This window comes from Dipteris shenzhenensis, chromosome 10, assembly GCF_047967505.1.
Source record: "Dipteris shenzhenensis isolate YYH24624 ecotype China chromosome 10, Dip_SZ_1.0, whole genome shotgun sequence".
Lineage (NCBI taxonomy): Eukaryota > Viridiplantae > Streptophyta > Polypodiopsida > Gleicheniales > Dipteridaceae > Dipteris > Dipteris shenzhenensis.
In genome coordinates, this window is record NC_141605.1 from 11,562,340 (window position 1) to 11,581,443 (window position 19,104).

Genomic DNA, 19,104 nt, shown 5'->3' on the forward strand with positions numbered 1-19,104 from the left:
GCTCACCCATCCTGCCTCCAATGATGACCCTGCTAGACGCTGTCCTGTACAAAGCTGAGATACCCTGAATCCAACCTGCCGGGAAACCTAGCCGCTCCAGAGTCCCCTCCAAAAAGGACCAGTCCACGCGATCGTAGGCCTTCTCGAAGTCGAGAAGTAGAATGGCAAGGTGTGATCCGCTGTGCTGAGCCCACTCCGCCGCCTCTGAAAAGGTGAAGACATTATCCAGGATACTGCGATCCTGGACAAAGCCTGTCTGAGTGTCATGGATGAGGTCTGGGAGTAGAGGCCGAACTCTGGCACTGATCATCTTGGCGAGGATTTTGTAGGCAGTGGTAAGGAGAGTGATCGGACGCCACTGGCGGATCTCCTGTCTATCTCCTCCCTTCGGGATGAGGCAAATCAGTCCCGAGGAAAGGCTCTCTGGCATCTGACCGCTACTGAAAATCCCCTGCAGAGCTGCAAGGAGGGGCTGATGGATCTGGTCCCAGAAGGAGGTGAAGAATGCTTGGGATAGCCCATCCTCACTTGGGCATTTCTATCCGTCGATAGCCATCAAGGCCTCCAACATCTCATCCAGGGTGAACGGTGCCAACAACGTCGCCTGCATGCTAGGCTGGACCAGGGATGGAATGTGCCTCCACACCTCCTCACGAGCACGACTAGCACGAGGGGAAAGCGGCTCCTGCTGGAAGAGGGTCCTGTAGAAGTCAGTGGCCAACCCCAGGACCTCCCCCGGATCCGTAACGATGTGACCATCCGCTGTCCTGAGACTCCGAAGCTGATCACCTGCAGCTCTCTGGCCATGCGTCCTGAAGAACTCCCTGCACATCCGGTCACCCTTTCGGGCCCAGAAGGAGAGAGAGGCGTGATAGGAAAACTCTGAGCGACGCTGGAGTGTCTCCTCCAGGAGGGCTCTGGCTCGAAGGGCCTGGATCCGAAGCTCCTCCGAGCTTGGGGAAGCCTGCTGGAGTCGCTGAATGGAGGCGAGGTCCCTCCGAAGAGCTCTCTCTCTGCCCCACCAATCCTGCCGAACCTGTAGGGCTGCTAGCTGGCAGATCTGGCTGGACTCCTGCAGAGCCTGCGCAACTGAGTCCACCAGATCCACGCACTCCCCCCGGTCTCTGTCCCAAAGACTGCAAATACTGCTGCGCACGTCCACCCTCGAGAAAATGGAGTCGGGAATCCTGCATGACCGGGGGGGAAGGGTCTGGGCTGCCGAATCTAATGAAAGGAGCACAGGCGCATGGTCGGAAAGTGTCGTCCCTGGAACTATACCCGCCTGACCGCCTCTGCTGATGGCCCAATCACTGACATAAAATCTATCAAGCCTCTCCAGGAGTCTGCCTCCTTCCCTGCGGAAGCCCCAGGAGAAGTCCAGGCTCCCGTGCCAACGCCGGAAGGACGGATCTCTCCAACTGTCCCTCCCTCCTGTCGCGAAGATGAAAGAGTCCCAAGCTGACTGCTCTGCCTGAGCCATACCTGTGAACTCCGGACCTCTGCCCTGCTGGTCCTCCAAGGTCTCCAGATTGTTGAAATCACCTCCAACAATCCAGGAATCCATGTCTGGAAGAATCCCTGTAAGTGTCCTCCAGAAGGTGGCTCTGCATCGGAGGTCTGTGGGAGCATAAATGTTGAGGATTCCAATTTTGGATCCCTCCAAATCCAGGCCTACCCAAAGGGCTCGGCCTGGGATCAACGTGCCATGACCGAAAACTCCCTGGGCTAACTGCTCGCACACGGAGGTACAGACACCCCCACTCCTCCCCTGTGCGCCGATCGAGGGCTCCCAGTAAGTGTAGGAACGTCCAGGGAGAACCTTCCCGCAGCTACGGGAATGAGCCGCAGAAAGCTTGTGCTCCTGGAGCAGAAGTACATCCAAACGACCAATCACTGCAGGCTGAAGTTCCTGTCGCAAAATGAGCTTCCTGGGACCACGGGTGCCAGAAGAGTGAAACCCGTTCACATTCCAGGATACGAGGTGTAGGCTCATGGAGAGGGATGGGGGGCTGCGAACAACTGTTTGCTCGCGGTCGAAGTCGATGAAGAATCAGACATGTCGGAATGGAGGCGCTGCCGCTTATGAGAAGGTTTGGAGGGGGAGACGGGGTCGTCCGTTCTTCAACACCTTCAGCAAAGGCGAGAGGCCTTTGGTGCCATGAACAAATGCTTTCTCGAGCCAGCTCGAGATCTCTGAAGTGGTCATCCCATAGAAGGTTCGGAGTTTCTGATGGGACCAAGCTCTGACATCCTGGGGGAGAGGCCATGACAGGGGAGGTCTGAGGATCACAATCAGTCGGAAGCGTTTGGCGGCGCAACGCCACCGCAGGCGCACATCGCCCTCGGACCACTGAGTCTCGAGAAGCTGCCCACCGGACGGGCCTATCCAGGAGCAAACCTGGGCGTGTGTCTGCTCTCTGAGAGCCTCCCAAACCGAGTCGTCTGTCTAGGTCTCGGTGCCATCGCTGAGGAACGTGAAGGCGAAGCTAGGGCCATCCCTAGGGGCCAAGGCGACAATCTTCCCATCCGCCCCTTTGCGGAGCAGGAAGATACTGATGTCGAGACAAGCCGGGAAGGTCCCAAGGTCGGCCACATCCAAGTAGTCCCAGGGGCCAGATCTGTAAAAGTCTCGAGGAAGCTCTCTCTCTCCTGAAGCTGAGACCCATCAGAGTCTGCCACTGAGGGGCTAGCGGCCAGGGAAGCCTGCTCCAGTGGTGGTGTAGACTCCGGGTGTCCTGCCAGCGGGGGGGGAGGGGGAGGAGGCTGAGGGGTAGGCGACTCGGACTCCACGGAGGCGACTGGCGGAGAAGGTGGAGGAGACGGAGCGGGGGCTGCCCTCGGCTGGGAAGCCGACGGTGCAGCTAACTCTGTAGGAGGGGGGGGATGGGGATGCATCTGGAACTGGGGCTGAGAGGGAGGAGGAGGAGACTGAGGAAGAAGAGGCGGGGGCTGAAGCTGCGGGTCGGGCGAAGGGGGGGGAAACTGGGGAAGGGGCTGGGACTGAGTGGAAAGGGGCGGAGGAGCGGGAGAGAGGGGGATCTGAGGCTGTGAAGGGCGGGCTGTCGTCGAAGAAGAAGCTCTCCCAGGTCCCTGGGGCAGCTGCCTGTCAGGTCTCTGGGGTGCTGCTGCAGGAAGGGTAACCTCTGCCTCCTTGCCTTTATCCGAAATCTTCTTGTTCTTTCCTCTTTTCCTTCTAACCTCGGTCCAACCACCCACTAACTCTGGACCGGGCTCCGACTGCCTCGGCTCCTCCTGACGTGGCTGTCCGGGGGGGGCGGGGGCGGAGGGGGCGGGGGCGGGGGGGGTCGAGATGAGCTGGCGAAACGTGGACAAGCAGCCGCCAAGTGCCCAAAGCCGTGGCACCTCAGGCACTGACCTGGCTGTCCGGTGACTATCATGCTCTGGGTGATGCTGCCGGCATCTGTCACAATCTCGATCACTGCAGGGAGAGTCGCAGGATCTGCCACAGCCACACGGACTCGGGGGGCTCCTGCCGTGGTCAGCGCGTCGGCGAAAGTGTCGTGCATAACCCAGCCAAAGTGGGAGCCCAAGTCCCTGACAATTGGCCGCAGCTCAGCAGCAAGACCTGGAAAAACTAGTGTCACTGGGTGGCGAGGTATACGGAACCGAACATCAAAATCTGCTGCGCTGAATCCACGGTACCACGGGACTATCATGATAATCTTTCCATCCACCGATGTGGGGGAACCGGCAATCAGGTTGCTCGCAGCTTTCTCATTGGAGAGTTTGAGCCAGAAGATGCCCCTTCCCATAAGGGCCACCTCCTCAATATGGCCATCCTCTAGCAGGAGAGTGGACTGGAGCCAGTCCCTGATGGCTGATCTGGAGGGAGAGTGTCCAATGACTCTACCGTAAACAGAGGTACGGGCAAAGTCAATGGCAACCTCCTGAACACGAGATGATTGTTGCTCTGTCAGGATAACGCGGTAGGCATCTGGAGAGGGAGGGTCCGACTGGGCCTCCGGATCCGGGCAGGGGGCCGCCATACCGCCAAGACTAACTGCAAGCTTCCGATGAGGAACAGGCTGCCACCCAAAAAAGGGGGGGCGAAGCGGGAGGGTGGAGCCTGGGTGTGGAGAGGACGGTTGCGGAGGCGGAGGGTGGAGGCGGGGTGGAGGAGTGAAGCGGAAGGGCGGGCGAGGCGAAGTGAGGGGGCGGGGGGGTCGGGGCGGGGGGCGGGGTGAAGGGTGCGGGGTGCAGGGAAGGCGGGGGGCGCGGAAGGGCGGGGGGGGGGGCGGGGTTGGTGTGGCGGGGGCGGAGGGGTGAAGCGGGGGGCGGGGGGAGCGGAATGGAGGCGGGGGGGGCGGGTGAAGCGAGGGGGGTCGGGCGGGAGAGGCGGAGCGGCGAGAGGGGGGGGGGTGAGGTGAAGCGAGGGTGGGGTGGGGTGAGACGAGGGAAGGGGGGGGGGGAGTGGAGGCGAGGGGCGGCGATGGAGAGGCGAGGTGGAGAGTGGAGAGGCGAGATGGAGAGGCGAGGGGCAGCGATGGAGAGGCGGCGGGTGAGGGGGAGGGCGGGCGGGGGGCGAGGGCGGAGAGGCAGGGGGCGGGGGTGGTCGCGGCGAGGGGGGGAGCTAGGGAGGGGAGGTAGAGCTAGCGGTGGGGGGGGAGGGAAGCTCGCAGGAGCGCTACATGGTGAATTTAGATCGAATGGGAGAGAAGGGCTATTGTGGACGCTGTTAGTTATCTTCACGTAAGGGAGTTTGTGAGCTTGTGTGCACTGAGAAGACCTTGGCGCTGAGGACCTCTAGAGATAGCGAGCTGTTTCGTTGGCTGAGCATAGCCACAAGTAGGACAGTCGTTTGAATGTGAGCTGATGTAGAGAATCGTGGTCTGGCTGAGATCATATGGAAGGGCTCTGTTTTTTTTGATTGAGGAAGATACGTGGCTATGCGGGTGACGCCATAAATGTGAGCTGATCTTTCCGTGAGAAATGAAGGCAGCAGGGCTATTGCTGGAAGTGTCTTCCGTTGGGTTTGTGCGTAGTTGGTGATGATCTATGGATAAGGGCAGCTTAAGGCATAGCTGTGTACCGTTGTCTGCTAGCTGAAAGATTTTGGACAACAGAGACTCCATGAACTCCGTATGCAAAGAGATAGAAGGACCAAGGAGTTACAGGCTAAGGCGCAATGGATCGTGAGCTTCATCGATGATGGTTGTCCTAAAGGAGCTGGGCAATTGATGCTTGCTGCAGATGTTCATCAATCACTGATCTTCTGCCTTGTGAGGGAAGAGAAGCTATCCTAAAGGAATCGGAAGTCTCTTTGACATGGTTGTGATCTTAGGTTGATTTGATTGTGGGAGATTTTTGGGTATTGATAGAGAGGGAGAAGAGGAGGCGCTGTTGCAGCTTTGTGGGAATTACGAGCTGTTGTTCTTGATGGAAGCTTAGGAGTGTGGGCTGTGGGTTCATAGTATTCTGAGGCTGACTGTTTTCTGAGTTTTTTTTTGGGGGGAAGTTCAGTTTTGAGTTCAGTCTGTTTCGGGCTGTGTAGTCTTTCCCCTCTTTCAAAGAGTCTGTGTGTGTTCTAGTCAGATTGTGTGGGAGATTGACTTGTTATTTGTGTGCTCTGGATATCTGCTCTGGAATCTGGTTCATAAGCTCACCCTCTACGAGCCCACATTGCAGCTGATCCCTATGAAGTCTCACCTATCTGACGTGGTGAAGTACATAATTCCTGGTTGTCTTTCCATTTTTTCCTTATCACCGGGGTTCGAATTCCCATGGGCATCATCTATCCCTTTCAAAGCCAAGAGTCTTCTCCGGATGCTTGTGCACCAAAAGTCTCCCCTTATCTTCTGCTATGTGCATTTACCAGGGTTCGAATTCCCATGGGCATCATCTATGCCTTTCAAAGCCAAGATTCTTCTCCGGATGCTCTTCAACCAAACTGTAGGTGCAAAAATCATCTATGAAAACTCGTATGAATTCCCCAAAAAATGTTCAAACATCTCACACACGAACCTTTTAAAAATGCCTGAAGCATTAACCAAACCAAACAGCATGACACAGAAAGCATAGGTTCCCCAGGGTGTCACAAACATCGTCTTTTGCTGACCTCACATACTGTGTACCTCTCATGACCAGATATTTGATCTAGGATTTCATCCTAGAATGTAAAGAGATAAAAGTTACTCTTAGAAAAAGCATGTAATGGACATGCAACCACAAAACCGTGAAGGGCCTGAAGGGGGAAGAAAAGCAAGAGGGAGAGAGTGAGAGAGAGAGAAGACTCCAATGTGCGGGTGTGAAGTGATGAGCCACACCACAAACTCTTTAGTTTTATTAGGATTAGGTTTTACCCTATGACTGTCTTAAGACAGTCATAGGTGTCCTATCTTTAATGAAGGGTTGGCAATGTGCCTTTACCCCAAAAACCTCCCACCTAAAGGCCAATGTGCCTAAAGGGGAGAAAAGAATAAAAATTACAGCAATATACAGTTACTGTATACAAGACCATATAATAAGAATGGTCTCATCCTAATCCCATGATGTGGCGGCAATGTGCAAACCGCTCTGTAGGCAAGCTCTTAGTGAGCAAATCTGCAGGATTATCATCAGTATGCACTTTCACAAGCTCAAGTCGCTTGTCTTCCAGTACCTCCCTGATGAAATGATATTTCACTTCTATGTGCTTGGTCTTCTGATGAAAGACCGGATTCTTTGCCAACATGATAGCACTCTGACTATCACAATGCAAAACTGGCATATCTCCTGTAATGCCCAAATCTCCCACCAGCCGAGTAAGCCATATTGCTTCCTTGCATGCCTCAGTGGCTGCAACATATTCAGCTTCAGTAGTTGACAGTGCAACGCATTTCTGCAACCGAGACACCCATGATATAGCACCTCCTGCAAATGTGAAAATATAACCGGTAGTAGATTTCCGGTTATCTGCATTCCCTGCATAGTCTGAATCTGTAAAACCATGCACCAATGCATCCTGCCTACCATAGCATATGCACAAGTCTTTGGTACCCTTGAGATACCTCAAGACACCTTTCACTGCTTCCCAGTGCCGCTTGCCTGGATTTGCCATATACCTGCTGATGACTCCCACCGCAAAAGCAATATCCGGACGAGTAGCAACCATGGCATACATCAAAGATCCAACTGCAGATGCATACGGAACCTTGGCCATTTCAGCCTTATCATCATCTGATCTGGGGCTGTCCTTACTGCTGAGTTTTAAATGTGGAGGTAACGGGGTACTAATAGACTTCCCCCCCTCCATTTTAAAGCGCTGCAGTACTTTGTCAATGTACTCTTTCTGTGACAGAAACAAAAGTCCCTTGGACCTGTCACGAGTAATTCGCATGCCAAGAATATGATTTGCATCACCCAAGTCTTTCATGTCAAAAGACTTATGCAGTTGTTTCTTCAAAGCACTAATCTCATGCTGAGATTTACTGGCAATAAGCATGTCATCCACATATAGGATGAGTAGCATCAAACTGCCATCCTTTGCCCGTTTGGTGTACAAGCAATGATCGGTCTCACACCTATGATACCCTTGGGACTGCATGAAGGCATCAAACTTCTTGTACCATTCTCTTGGCGCCTGCTTGAGTCCATACAAGCTCCTCTTGAGCTTACACACAAGCTGCTCTTTCCCTTTAACAGCATATCCCTCTGGCTGACTCATATAGATCTCATCATGGAGATCTCCGTGAAGAAAGGCTGTCTTCACATCCATCTGACATAAATCCATGTCGTCATGAGCAACAAGAGCTAACACTGCTCTCAAAGTAGTCATCTTGACTACAGGGGAAAAGATCTCATCAAAGTCAATGCCCTTTTCCTGCTTAAATCCCTTGGCAACCAATCTGGCCTTATACCTAGGTAAAGCATTTGAATCAACTTTGACTTTGTAAACCCACTTGCATGGCAAAACCTTTCTGCCTGCAGGTAACTGCACCAAGTCCCATGTATCATTCTGAAGTAGGGAGTCCATTTCTGACTGCATGGCTTTCTCCCACTTCTTTTTCTCTGTCCTTCTCATAGCTTCCTTGAAGCTGGAAGGCTCACCACAATCTGTCAGCATGATAAAATCAGCCACATTATTGGCTCCTGGAACAAACCTGTTGTACACGGGTGCTCCTCCTAACAAAATGTTCCGGATTAGGCTGCTGTCCAGCCTGTTCTTCATCCATGACGGGTGGCTGTACCACCATATCTGGCTGTTCTACAGCCTCATCTGCTGGCATATCTAGTGGTGCATCATTGGCAAAATTATCTGGCTGATTTTCAGCCTGTATACCCTCTTGAACAGGGTTATCTGCAGCAGGCTGCTGCTGCATATAAATGGGCATTCTTTGCTGTCCAACATCATCATAAATAACCCTCCTGTATTCCACAGGTTGCACGGGTTCCTTGTGTACACTATCCTCTTTAAAGATGACATCATTGCTGCGTATAATCTTCCGTTTAACGGGATCCCATAACCTGTACCCCATTTCACCTTCGTCACCATAACCCATAAAGATGCATCTGATAGACTTTGGATCCAGTTTGGTGCGCAGTTCTTTGCGTACATGAGCAAAGCACTCGCAGCCAAATACACGTAAGTGCTTATATGAAGGTGGCTTGCCAGACCACACCTCCTCTGGCACTTTCAACTCCAAAGCCTTGTTTGGCGACCTGTTAATAATGTGAACTGCTGTTTGCACGGCTTCTGCCCAAAAGCCATGGGGCAATGCAGCATAAGACAACATACATCGAACCTTCTCCTGAATAGTTCGATTCATTCGCTCACTTACACCATTTTGAGATGCATTATGAGGGGCTGTGAGTTCCTGTTTGATGCCCTTAGCTTCGCAAAACTGCACAAAAGCATGTGACACATACTCACCCCCATTATCGGATCTAAGGCATTTCAGCCTGCGACCTGTCCGATTCTCAACCTGAGCGACAAACTTCTTGAAAGCATCTAAGGCATCGCCCTTATATTTCAAGAAATAGACCCACACTTTGCGTGTGGCATCATCAATAAAAGTAATAAAATATTTTGCACCCCCTAGTGATAACTGTGGCATCTCACACAAATCAGTGTGCACTAGATCAAGTGGTGCTCTATTCTGGGGAGTTCTCCTCTTATGAGGAGTCACAGAATGCTTGCCAAATATACAATGATCACAAGTAGGCAAATCTGAAAAAGAAAGAGACGGCAGATAACCCAAACGTGACAGTTCTTGCATTCCTTTAATAGACATGTGTCCCAACCGGCTATGCCACAATGAAACCTTTGGCAGCTCGGTTATGGCAACAACATGATTACCCACACTGGAAACATAAAGAGGGTACAAGGTATCGCTCTTAAAACCCTCAGCCACTACAGCCTGGTCATCAGTAATCACCCATTTGGAATCCCCAAATGTGGTGTGGTAACCACTGTCATCCAATAAGCCAGTGCTAATCAGATTTTTCTTGATTTGCGGCACATGGCGGACACCATCAAGCATGAATATGCATCCATCAGGAAATACTATCTGTATACTGCCAATCCCTGCAATCTGACATGCATAGTTGTTCCCAAGATGAACAACTCCATGAGTACCTGTGTAGGAAGTAAACCACTCCCTATGAGGAGTAACATGAAAAGAGGCACCTGAATCCAAGAGCCAGGTGTGCATGTCATGACCATCAATAACCAAGGCATGTGCTATTACAGCAGAAGAGCATAAAACATCATGTATGTCACTGTCACTGTCCTCTGCTGCAACATTCACTGCATCCAAGTCATCTGCCTTGGCCTTGCCTTTGCCTTTGCTTGCATTTCCTGCATCCTTTGTTTTAGCCTTCTTGGCTTTCTGATCCCGTATGAACTTGAAGCACTTAGACTTCACATGTCCCTTCTTGTCACAATAAAAGCATTCAATATCCTTTTTACCACGGGACTGACTTCGGGATTTGGACTTACTAGCAGATCTCCCCTTCTGCTGAGTTCTGCCTCTATCCTGTACCTGCAAGGCATTTGAAGACTTGCTGCTCGCATTATTCTTCCTGCTCATCTCCTCCATAAGGAGAGAGCTCTCTACATCAGCATAAATAAGAGTGACATTCGAATTTGACAGGGTGGTCTTGAAAGTGTCCCAACTCTCAGGGAGGGTACACAACAAGAAAGTAGCCTTGAACTCCTCATCAAGATTCAATCCCTGTGCAATCAGCTGTGTAAAGATGGCATTGAACTCACTCAAGTGTGAGGTCATAGCTGTACCTTCCTTCATGCGAAGATCAACCAGCTTCTTCAACCAATAAACCTTACTGGCTGAGCTCTTTTGGGCATACAATTCTTCTAGCCTTTGCCATAAACCATAAGAGGTCTTTTCAGCCTGAACATTGAACACAAGAGTGTCAGAAATAGTGAGCATGATAGCTGCCCTTGCGGACAAATCAAGCTCTTCCCAGTCATCAGCTGCCATATCAGATGGCTTGACACCCTTCACCCTTATGGGCTTAGAAATCTTCTTTAATAGAAGTACATTCAAGCACTGTTCTGCCCATAATGCATAATTGTGTGCTCCTTCCAGTTTCTTTATGTTCAGAATTGAAGAATCACTTCCCCCTGATGCCATATCAGATAAGGAAAGTATCTGACTCACTGGAAGTAAAAAAGACTGAATAAAAATTCTGATTTCTCAGAAAAAGCCTGCTCTATTAAGAGCCAGGAGCACTCACAATAGTGCTGTTTTTTACTGTCAGGAAAATCTGCAGCAAAACAGTAAATGTCCTTGCAAAAACTGTACCTTCTGACACACTGTACCGTGCTCAAAGAGGCATAAAAACAGTAATTTCAGACTGCTGCAGCTGCTCAACCAGTGCTTAACAGTGCATAATCAGCTGACAAGGCACAAACACTGCTGTAAACACTGCTGTACTGGCTGTACTGATCACTTCTCCCACCTCAGATGAGGTATTGCACTGAGTTAATATGCATAAACCACTTGGTAAACACCAAAAAAAAATGACACTTCAGCCTGTCACAAAACCTGCAACAGAAAATGGGATAAATCCCAAGCAATCACCCTTCTGCCAAGGGGATAAAATGCATCTGAAGATCTCTGTCGGTGACCCAAGTGCTATCAAACAAAATCTGGGCAAAAGCCCCTTGATCTGACACCTGAACCAAGTGAAGAACACCTCAACACTGAGGTAGCATGCAATATGAAAAACTCTCTGACAAAATTATCCAACAGTGTAATGCATATACTGCCCTGTGTAGAAATGACATACACAGATCCCAACGTACAAACACTCAATGAGGAACCTTTTGAGCACTGTCAATGATGGACAGTTAGGGACCGAGTAAACTCGATGCGCCCTGGCCAAGCGTGGCTCAACTGAGGTTCTCTGAGTGTTGCACAAGAAATGTGACCTGCAAGAAAATGTCACCTCGACACTGCGGAAATCAAGACAAATGTGTGCTCTCTGGCACCACACTGCCTCAAGGCATACAAAGCATCACCTGCCGGGCAAAAGCCCTAGGATCTGCTCACCTGTAAACTGAGATTCAAACCCAGTAAAAGCATATGTCCTCTTGTAAAATCAAGGCATTACCTTCCCAGAACAAAATAACTGTGCAATCAACCACACACTGTGGTTCTCTTTTCCTCAAGCACGAGGTAAATGAAGGTACTTGCTGTACTTTCAAGAAAACACAGTTCTGTGAACTGAAAAATGATCCTTAATCAAGAGGAATGAAGAGCAGAGTGCTCTTTCACCTCTCTTTCTTCCCCAAACAAAAAGTACCTGTTGTACTTTCGTACTTGCTGTACCTGTGCAAAAGCCAGATCCAAGGAAAGAAGTTTCCTCTGACACAGATCCCAAAAAAAAATATATCTCCCTGCTGCAAAAATCGGAAGCAGCTCCCTGCAGGTACGGCGGCTTCGTCCGTACTGTACGGACGCCCGTCGTACGGACTTCCGTACAGTTGTCCTTGGAGTAGACTGTGCAACGCCCGAAGGGCTTAGCAGCTAGCAGCAGCTGCTATGTAGCTGCTGGCTACTGGCGTGATGCGGCGCCGCTGTGCTGCAGCTAGCAGCTGCTATACAGCCCGCGCCCGCTAGATGCCCGTGCCCGCGCCAGCTCCCTTGCCCTGCTCGATGCCAGCGCCTACGCCCCCGCCCTGATCCGTGCCAGCGCCAGAGCCCGCGATGCAATGCCATCGCTCGATGCCCGTCCGTACGGATGTACGGACGACGTACGTCCGTACGGCGCTGTCAGTACTGCGCTCGACGTATGTCCGTACGGAGGGGGGTGGGTAGGCTGGTCAAGGGTAGAAGGGAAAGATTTGCTCTGATACCAGTTGAAGGGCCTGAAGGGGGAAGAAAAGCAAGAGGGAGAGAGTGAGAGAGAGAGAAGACTCCAATGTGCGGGTGTGAAGTGATGAGCCACACCACAAACTCTTTAGTTTTATTAGGACTAGGTTTTACCCTATGACTGTCTTAAGACAGTCATAGGTGTCCTATCTTTAATGAAGGGTTGGCAATGTGCCTTTACCCCAACAAACCGCCACTTCCCTTTTTTGGCATGATTACAAAAGCAGACACCTATCCTGAATTTTCCATAGGAAACATAAAACCATAAGCCAGAAGTTTGCTTATTTCTAGCTTTAATACGTCTGCTTGAATCACTCCTAAGTTTTGAACTATCGGCTTGGCATCATGCTTTAACTTAATTTCATGCTGACAACGTAGCAGTGCGTATTTACCAGTAGCCCATAACAAAAAACTGAAGAAAGCCATCAAGCATCTCAATAACATCGAAGTTCTTGATTGCAAGGATTTCGGATTTGGTCCAGCGTTTCAGGCCTATCCATATGATTCGAGATATTCCTAAATAACTCCCAAACTCCTGAGTTTTTGAGCTATAGGCTTGGCATCAGGATTTAACTTAATTTCATGCTGAACCATTGGAACATTGAGCGTTCGCCATTGCGCATTCACCAGTTGTCCGTAACAAAAAGCTAAAGAAAACCATCAACCATATCCCGATATTCATCCTTCTCATAGGATCCCAACCATGAATTTAACATTTTCAGCTCTCTTATCAGCATCCTCTTCTTCCCTGGTTGTATCCAGAGTCAATCAAAATAATCCTCTAGCTAGAGAGTCCGACTCTTCTGAGGTAGACTCCCCAAAGACGAAATCTGTTAGAGGTCAACGTCTCTTGATGTAGATGAACATATAGAGGCCAGGTTGGTACAACTTGAGAAGTTAGATGAAACTTGATGCCTTGCACTACATCAAACAGAGATCCAAAAGAATCGACAAAAGGCCCGCTTGGATGCTAAGATTCATAAGGGATGGGAAAGACACTTTGTTGAGGGGGATGTTGTGCTATGCTTTGATAACAGATTGGACCACCAAATGGATAAAAAGTTCCTTCCATTGTGGGCCGGTCCATACAAAGTCATCAAGGAATGTAGCAATGGGTCTGTACAAGTTACCTAGAGAGAGAGGGCCTTGCTTGTGGGTGTGCCCGCCACATGAGTGAGGTTAGGGTAGATGAGTGAGGGCTTGTGTTGTGGGTGTGCCCGCCCCCCGTGAGAGTGTGATTGTGTGGCTTTCCAAAGACTCTTGCTGGTCCATGCACTGCCACGTTGGTCATGGAGGTTCCCAGGAGGGGTGCAGACAGGACTGCCCTGTTGTGCTGCCACGGGTCAGCCCTTAGGCGCCTCTTATGGACCCTATTTGTGGGCTGTGGAGAAAAGGGTAGGCCGACCTACAGGTCACACACCTTGGTTGGTTGCAGCGCTCCATAGGCTGGGGGGTGAGCACCTTTTATAGGGCTGTGGGCAGCCCTACAGGTGGGTCAGGCCACCTAGTCTGGTCGGCCCTAGACAGCATGGGGTCAGCCCCCTATGATCAGCAGGACGGTACCCTAGCAGGCGGGAGCCTGAGTCTATATATATGCCTCCCCCCTCCCCTCATTTCCCATCTCAGTGCGGTGCCTTGTGGAGCCTTGTGGAGCCTTGTGGAGCAGCTTGGTGGAGCTGCCTTGTGAGCCCCTTGGCTTTCCATTTCAGTAGATGTTTTCCCCATTTGGCTGCGGGGTTTTGGCCTGAGATCACTTGCAGTTTCTCTCATTTCGTCCTCAGCCGAGAGATTGTAGAAACACTTGGAGGCCTTGGAGATGTTCTACAGAGAGAGGGACCTGAAAGTCAACCTTGGGAAAACCAAGGTTATGATCTTCAACACATCCCAAGCAGTGGTTCATCGACATCGACGTCGACATAGTTTCACTTACCGAGGGGAGCCAGTGGAGATAGTGCAGTCCTACACATACCTAGTATTCACGGGACCGGGCTTCACGATGACCCATGCTACCAGAGCACGACTCACACGACGAGGGAAGGGTGCCCTGGCCCAAATAGAGAGACAATGCTTCCAGGTGCATTTCTAGGATCCACCGATGAAGGTTGGTTTTTCGACACTCATAGGACCGACTGCCATGTATGTAGCGCACCTTTTTGGGGGAGTGACCTTTCAGCTACTGATTGGAAGGGATTTGAGAGGCTACACGTGATCATGGGATCTAGGATGATTCAGCGTAAGCCTTCAGTTTCCCATCAGATCATACAGACAGAGTTCGCCATGACACTTGTCTAGGTGGACGCCCTCTTCTAGACTGTGACTTTTCTCCACAGAGTTTGGGTCCTACCTCAATGGAGATTACCGAGACTGGAACTGGAGTCATCCCGACGGCTGGCAGAGAGAGGCCTTGATACAGCATGGTATGTGCGGGTGTCCACATGGTTTGATAGCCACGGTATCCAGATGGATAGGCTCCCCCCCTTTCAGTGCAGCATGGATGTACCGGAGCTCATTCCACATGATGAGATTCACCGTATGATACAATTAGACCTTCTCCAGCTCCACACATCTCGGGCTTGGGGGGGGGATCAGGAGTCCCCTACCAAGACCCAGTTCTATCATGACCACTTTCTGAGGTATCGGAGCATGGTCTCATCGTCAAGCCCCAGTACCTCGAGGATAGGAGAGTCTCACACGCCTTGCGGATTGCTATCGGACAGATACGAGTCTCGTCACTTCTTTCACAGCGCCTTTTTGCTTAGCATCCATCAAAGACACCAGCTTGTCAGCCTCTTTCTCTCCAATCAATTGAGTAATCATACTTCACATGCCCTCTTTCATTGATTCAAAGAACATGACATTTGCTCGATCCTTTGGAACCCAAGGCTCCATCCTCGACATCCTGACTGGCAAGGCATGCACCAAATGCAATTTTTGAATTGAGCCACCAATTTTTCCAGATTCTTTTCTATCTGGCTCCCACTTGGGCTTGGTGTAGTAGCTGCTACCCATCATAGACGGAGCATCTACCACAGGCTTTGCCTCCAACAACATCTTTCTCTCCTTGGCCAGTGCTACTTGCAAAGCAGATGCATAAGTCTGGGGATCTTTGCCTATGGCCTTCCGTCTCAACGGAGAAGTTGACGTTGTTCAAGCCCACTCATGGGCCAAATCGCCCACCCTCGGCATGCAAGTAGGCCTCATCAAACTCAAAAAACACCACCCAAGATTCTTCTACTTCACTGAAGCGGCGCTAGAGGCGGCTGGGGCTGACGTGGCCGCAGGTGCGATAGAGGTGCAGAGGCATCGGTTGGCGACCTTGTAGAGATTGACGACGAGGCCACGTGGCAGGACTGCATCTGTGGGCACATTTTGCGATGTAGATCGCGGCGCGCGACGCAGGGCGGAGGTAGCGCATTGCTAGCGGCTGCAGGTTGGCACAGAGGCCGCAACAATACCAGGGGTACAGGGGAAGGCCTTTACAACCCCCTCCTTAATAACACAGGGTCGATGCCCTCTCGCGGCGTGCAACGCAGGGCAGAGGCAGCGCACTGCTAGCGGCTGCAGGTCGGCACAGAGGCCGCAACAATACCAAGGGTGCAGGGGAAGGCCTTTACAACCCCCTCCTTAATAACACAAGGTCGATGCCCTCTCCTAATGAAAGAGGAGAGGATTGAAGTCTGATTGGCGGCACCCTCCCCCCCTTAAGTCCTTTACCCCCGATCCTTTACCCCCAGTCTCCCCCTCTTTACAAAAGACAGAGTTGTAAAAATTTGATTTTTGAGAGGGAAAAAGGAAAGCCCCTTGGTAATTTCCTGATGGATGATTCTCGATTCTCCTCAATAACTTGACGCCAATGTCAGCGACTGTTGCAACTTCCACATGGCAATCTCTCACAATTAGAGGATCTTGGCTCTAATACCACTTGTCACGTACCGGTTGGAGGATGCACATGTGTGAAAGAATGATGCATAAATTGGGAAGCATTGGCCCTCCAAATGGGGTGGAAGGAGTGCCCACGTGAGTGTACTTTTGCTCTTGACAACTCTACCATGCTCATGCAATCCACAAACCACATATCAATGCCTAATGCCTCATGCACATATTTTATGCATACAAGAGGTCACAACCTCTCATGCCTCTTGGGATCCATCCCTTGGGCAGCCCCATTATTCTACCCTTAGCCTATGACACTTTTATGCCTACCATTTATTAATGCACCCATGCATTCCTACCCATTCCTATCCTAGGACCTACATGTGTGAGTGCTCCATTTATATTAATCAATTAACATATCCAATACATTATCCATATGGCATTTAGCCATTTAAACCTACCTAGCCTACCTTCAGTTCACTTTTATTATGGAGACTCCACCCGTGCTGCATTAATAGATATGCTCACGGGAAGGGAAGGTAGCAGAGGATGTGGACAGTCAGATTAAGGAGAAAAAGGGGAAGTTGGCTGCAAACAGTCTGCACAGCAAGATCAGAAAATGAGTATCCTTTGTGTTTTGATGGGGGATTTCAGAAAAACACAAGGGAAGTACGGTATATTCTTGTGCAATCCAGATGGTCAAAGAAAAGGGGAAGAAATAGACTTCGTAGCCTCGAATAATGAGGCTGAATACCTGGCTGCCAAGAGACACGGGTTCAGAAGCCTTGTATTTGTAGGGATTCTCTTTTGGTGATATGCCAAGTGTATGGGACTTGGCAATTGCATAACAAGGTGCTCAAACCTCTGCAGGAGCAAGCGAAATTGGTAAGCAAACAGTGAAGGGTGGATTCATGTCTACACATTACCAGGGAACCGAATGCTTGGGCTGATGCCTTAGCTCAGGAGGCTCTTAAGGAATCAATGAATGTTTTGGTTTTAGAATCAGGGCTGGAGGATTTACCGGACATATATGATTACCTGCAAGAAGGGAGGCCTCCCGAACGAGAGCCCAAACAGGAGCAACGGAAATTGCTTGTAAAAGCTAAACCTTATAGGCTGTTGCGAGACACACTGTACAAGCTAGGAAAGGATTTGGTGTTGCGGAGAGTAATGGGGAAGGTTGAAGTACAAAAAGCAATGGACGCCTGTCATGAGGATATTTGTGGGGGCCACTTTGCACATGAAAACACTGCAGAAAGGTGTTGGCAGCGGGGTATTCTTGGCCAAGTACGCATAGGGATATGCAAGAATGGTGTACTACATGCCATACCTATGAGGATTTCGGGAGGAGGGAGCTGAAAAGAGGCACGTTGCACCCCATCCTTGCTTTAGGCCCGTTCAAGAAATGGGGATTGGATTTCATGGGGCCTCTGCCGCACTCCTGCCGTATTATATTATTGAGGCCACGGAATTTGTTACCAAACGGGCTGAGGCTAAGGTAGGGGCAGACTGCAGTGCCTAGACAGTGGCCAATCTCTCAGCAGAGAACATCTCTTTATGATTGGGATGCCCACTTGAGATCGTGACAAGAAGTGGTGTTGTGGATTTTGCTGTCCAAGCTTTCTGTGAAGCATAGGTTGTCGCCAGCCTGTTATCCTCAGTGCAATGGTCTAGTGCAGAAGACCAACGGGATGCTATGCAATATCATTGCAAATATGATTGAGAGAGGCGGAATTGAATGGAAAAAATGTCGTCTATGGCTTTGTGGGCGGACTGCATTACTCATAAGGTGGCTACCCCTTTCCATCTTGTGTATGGGATAGACATACCGATTGAGCTGGAGCTGCCTTCCTTGGGGTAGGCTCTTGAGCATGACTCCGATTTGGCAAAGCATTTTCAGCAAGGTTGTCTGTTCTTGAAAGGCTAGATGAGCACAGACAAGATGCCTTGATGTCGATTGAAACATAGCGGAAAATCATGGAAACCAATTGGAGGATAGAGGTCTTTCAGAAGGTTTTAAGGAGGGTGATTTTCTTTTGAAATATGACAACCGACTTGAGCATCACCTGCAGAAGAAGTTTTTAGTGAGGTAGGAAGGAGTGTATGTCATCTTGAAAGCATTCAGATGGAATGTATGAATTGAAAGCATTCAGATGGAACGTATGAATTGCAGGAACTTCGTGGAGAAAAACTTGGAGAACAAGTAAATAAATTTCGCCTTAAGAGATTAAAGTGAGGCATAACATGTGAATAAGGAAGTGCAGGAATATGTATAGCTGGATGAAGGGACGTGAAAACAGCTCCTATGCTGAAATAAGTGGCTGTTTCAGCTTCCGTCTGCCAAGCATGCTCTCATGCTTGGCAGCCAGAGGGGAACATCTTACACCAAATTTCAGTTTGTGTAAAAGGGTGCTTTTTGAGTGAGTGGTTCTAACCTCTCTTTGCTATGGAGTCCAGATGAAGAGGGAGGGTCCTCCATGCTTCTGGGTGTGATCAGAATCTAGGAAATCAGACGAGTTAGGGGGAGAGTAATGTAATTAAATGTGGGTTGAAGTCAACTATGATTTTGTAGGGCGGTAGAGTGGTTAGGTGGTCTAGGAGGCTTAAGGCATGATAAAAATGGAAGGGAAAGAATTTTGATCTCTATTGATTTTGTTTAAACTTGTCCATAAAAAGAGTTTTTCAATATTATATAAGATATAGATATTCTGAAAATATATAATGCAAGTAAGATATATATCTAGTTCTTCAATATTAGATTTCTGTTTTATGATTAGGTTACATTAAAGCACTCGGGGTCACTATTTATGTATGCTGGTGATCGTGGTGGGGCCTTTGCAAAAAACAGCTTCGGAAACTTGTAAGTATTTGAAGTAATAGTTAACACACAATTTTT

The 19,104-nt window shown here is 49.9% G+C and overlaps 1 protein-coding gene across 2 annotated transcripts in view; it reads left to right on the top strand.

The window, feature by feature from the left end:
• Nucleotides 1–19,104, top strand: part of LOC147897400 (tRNA ligase 1-like) — a 301,136-nt gene that overhangs the window by 71,882 nt on the left and 210,150 nt on the right. For both annotated transcript variants that reach the window (XM_087379969.1, XM_087379970.1), the window contains exon 4: nt 18,986–19,068. In XM_087379969.1, coding sequence (XP_087236095.1) covers nt 18,986–19,068 — 83 coding nt within the window. The remainder of the gene's footprint in view (nt 1–18,985; nt 19,069–19,104) is intronic.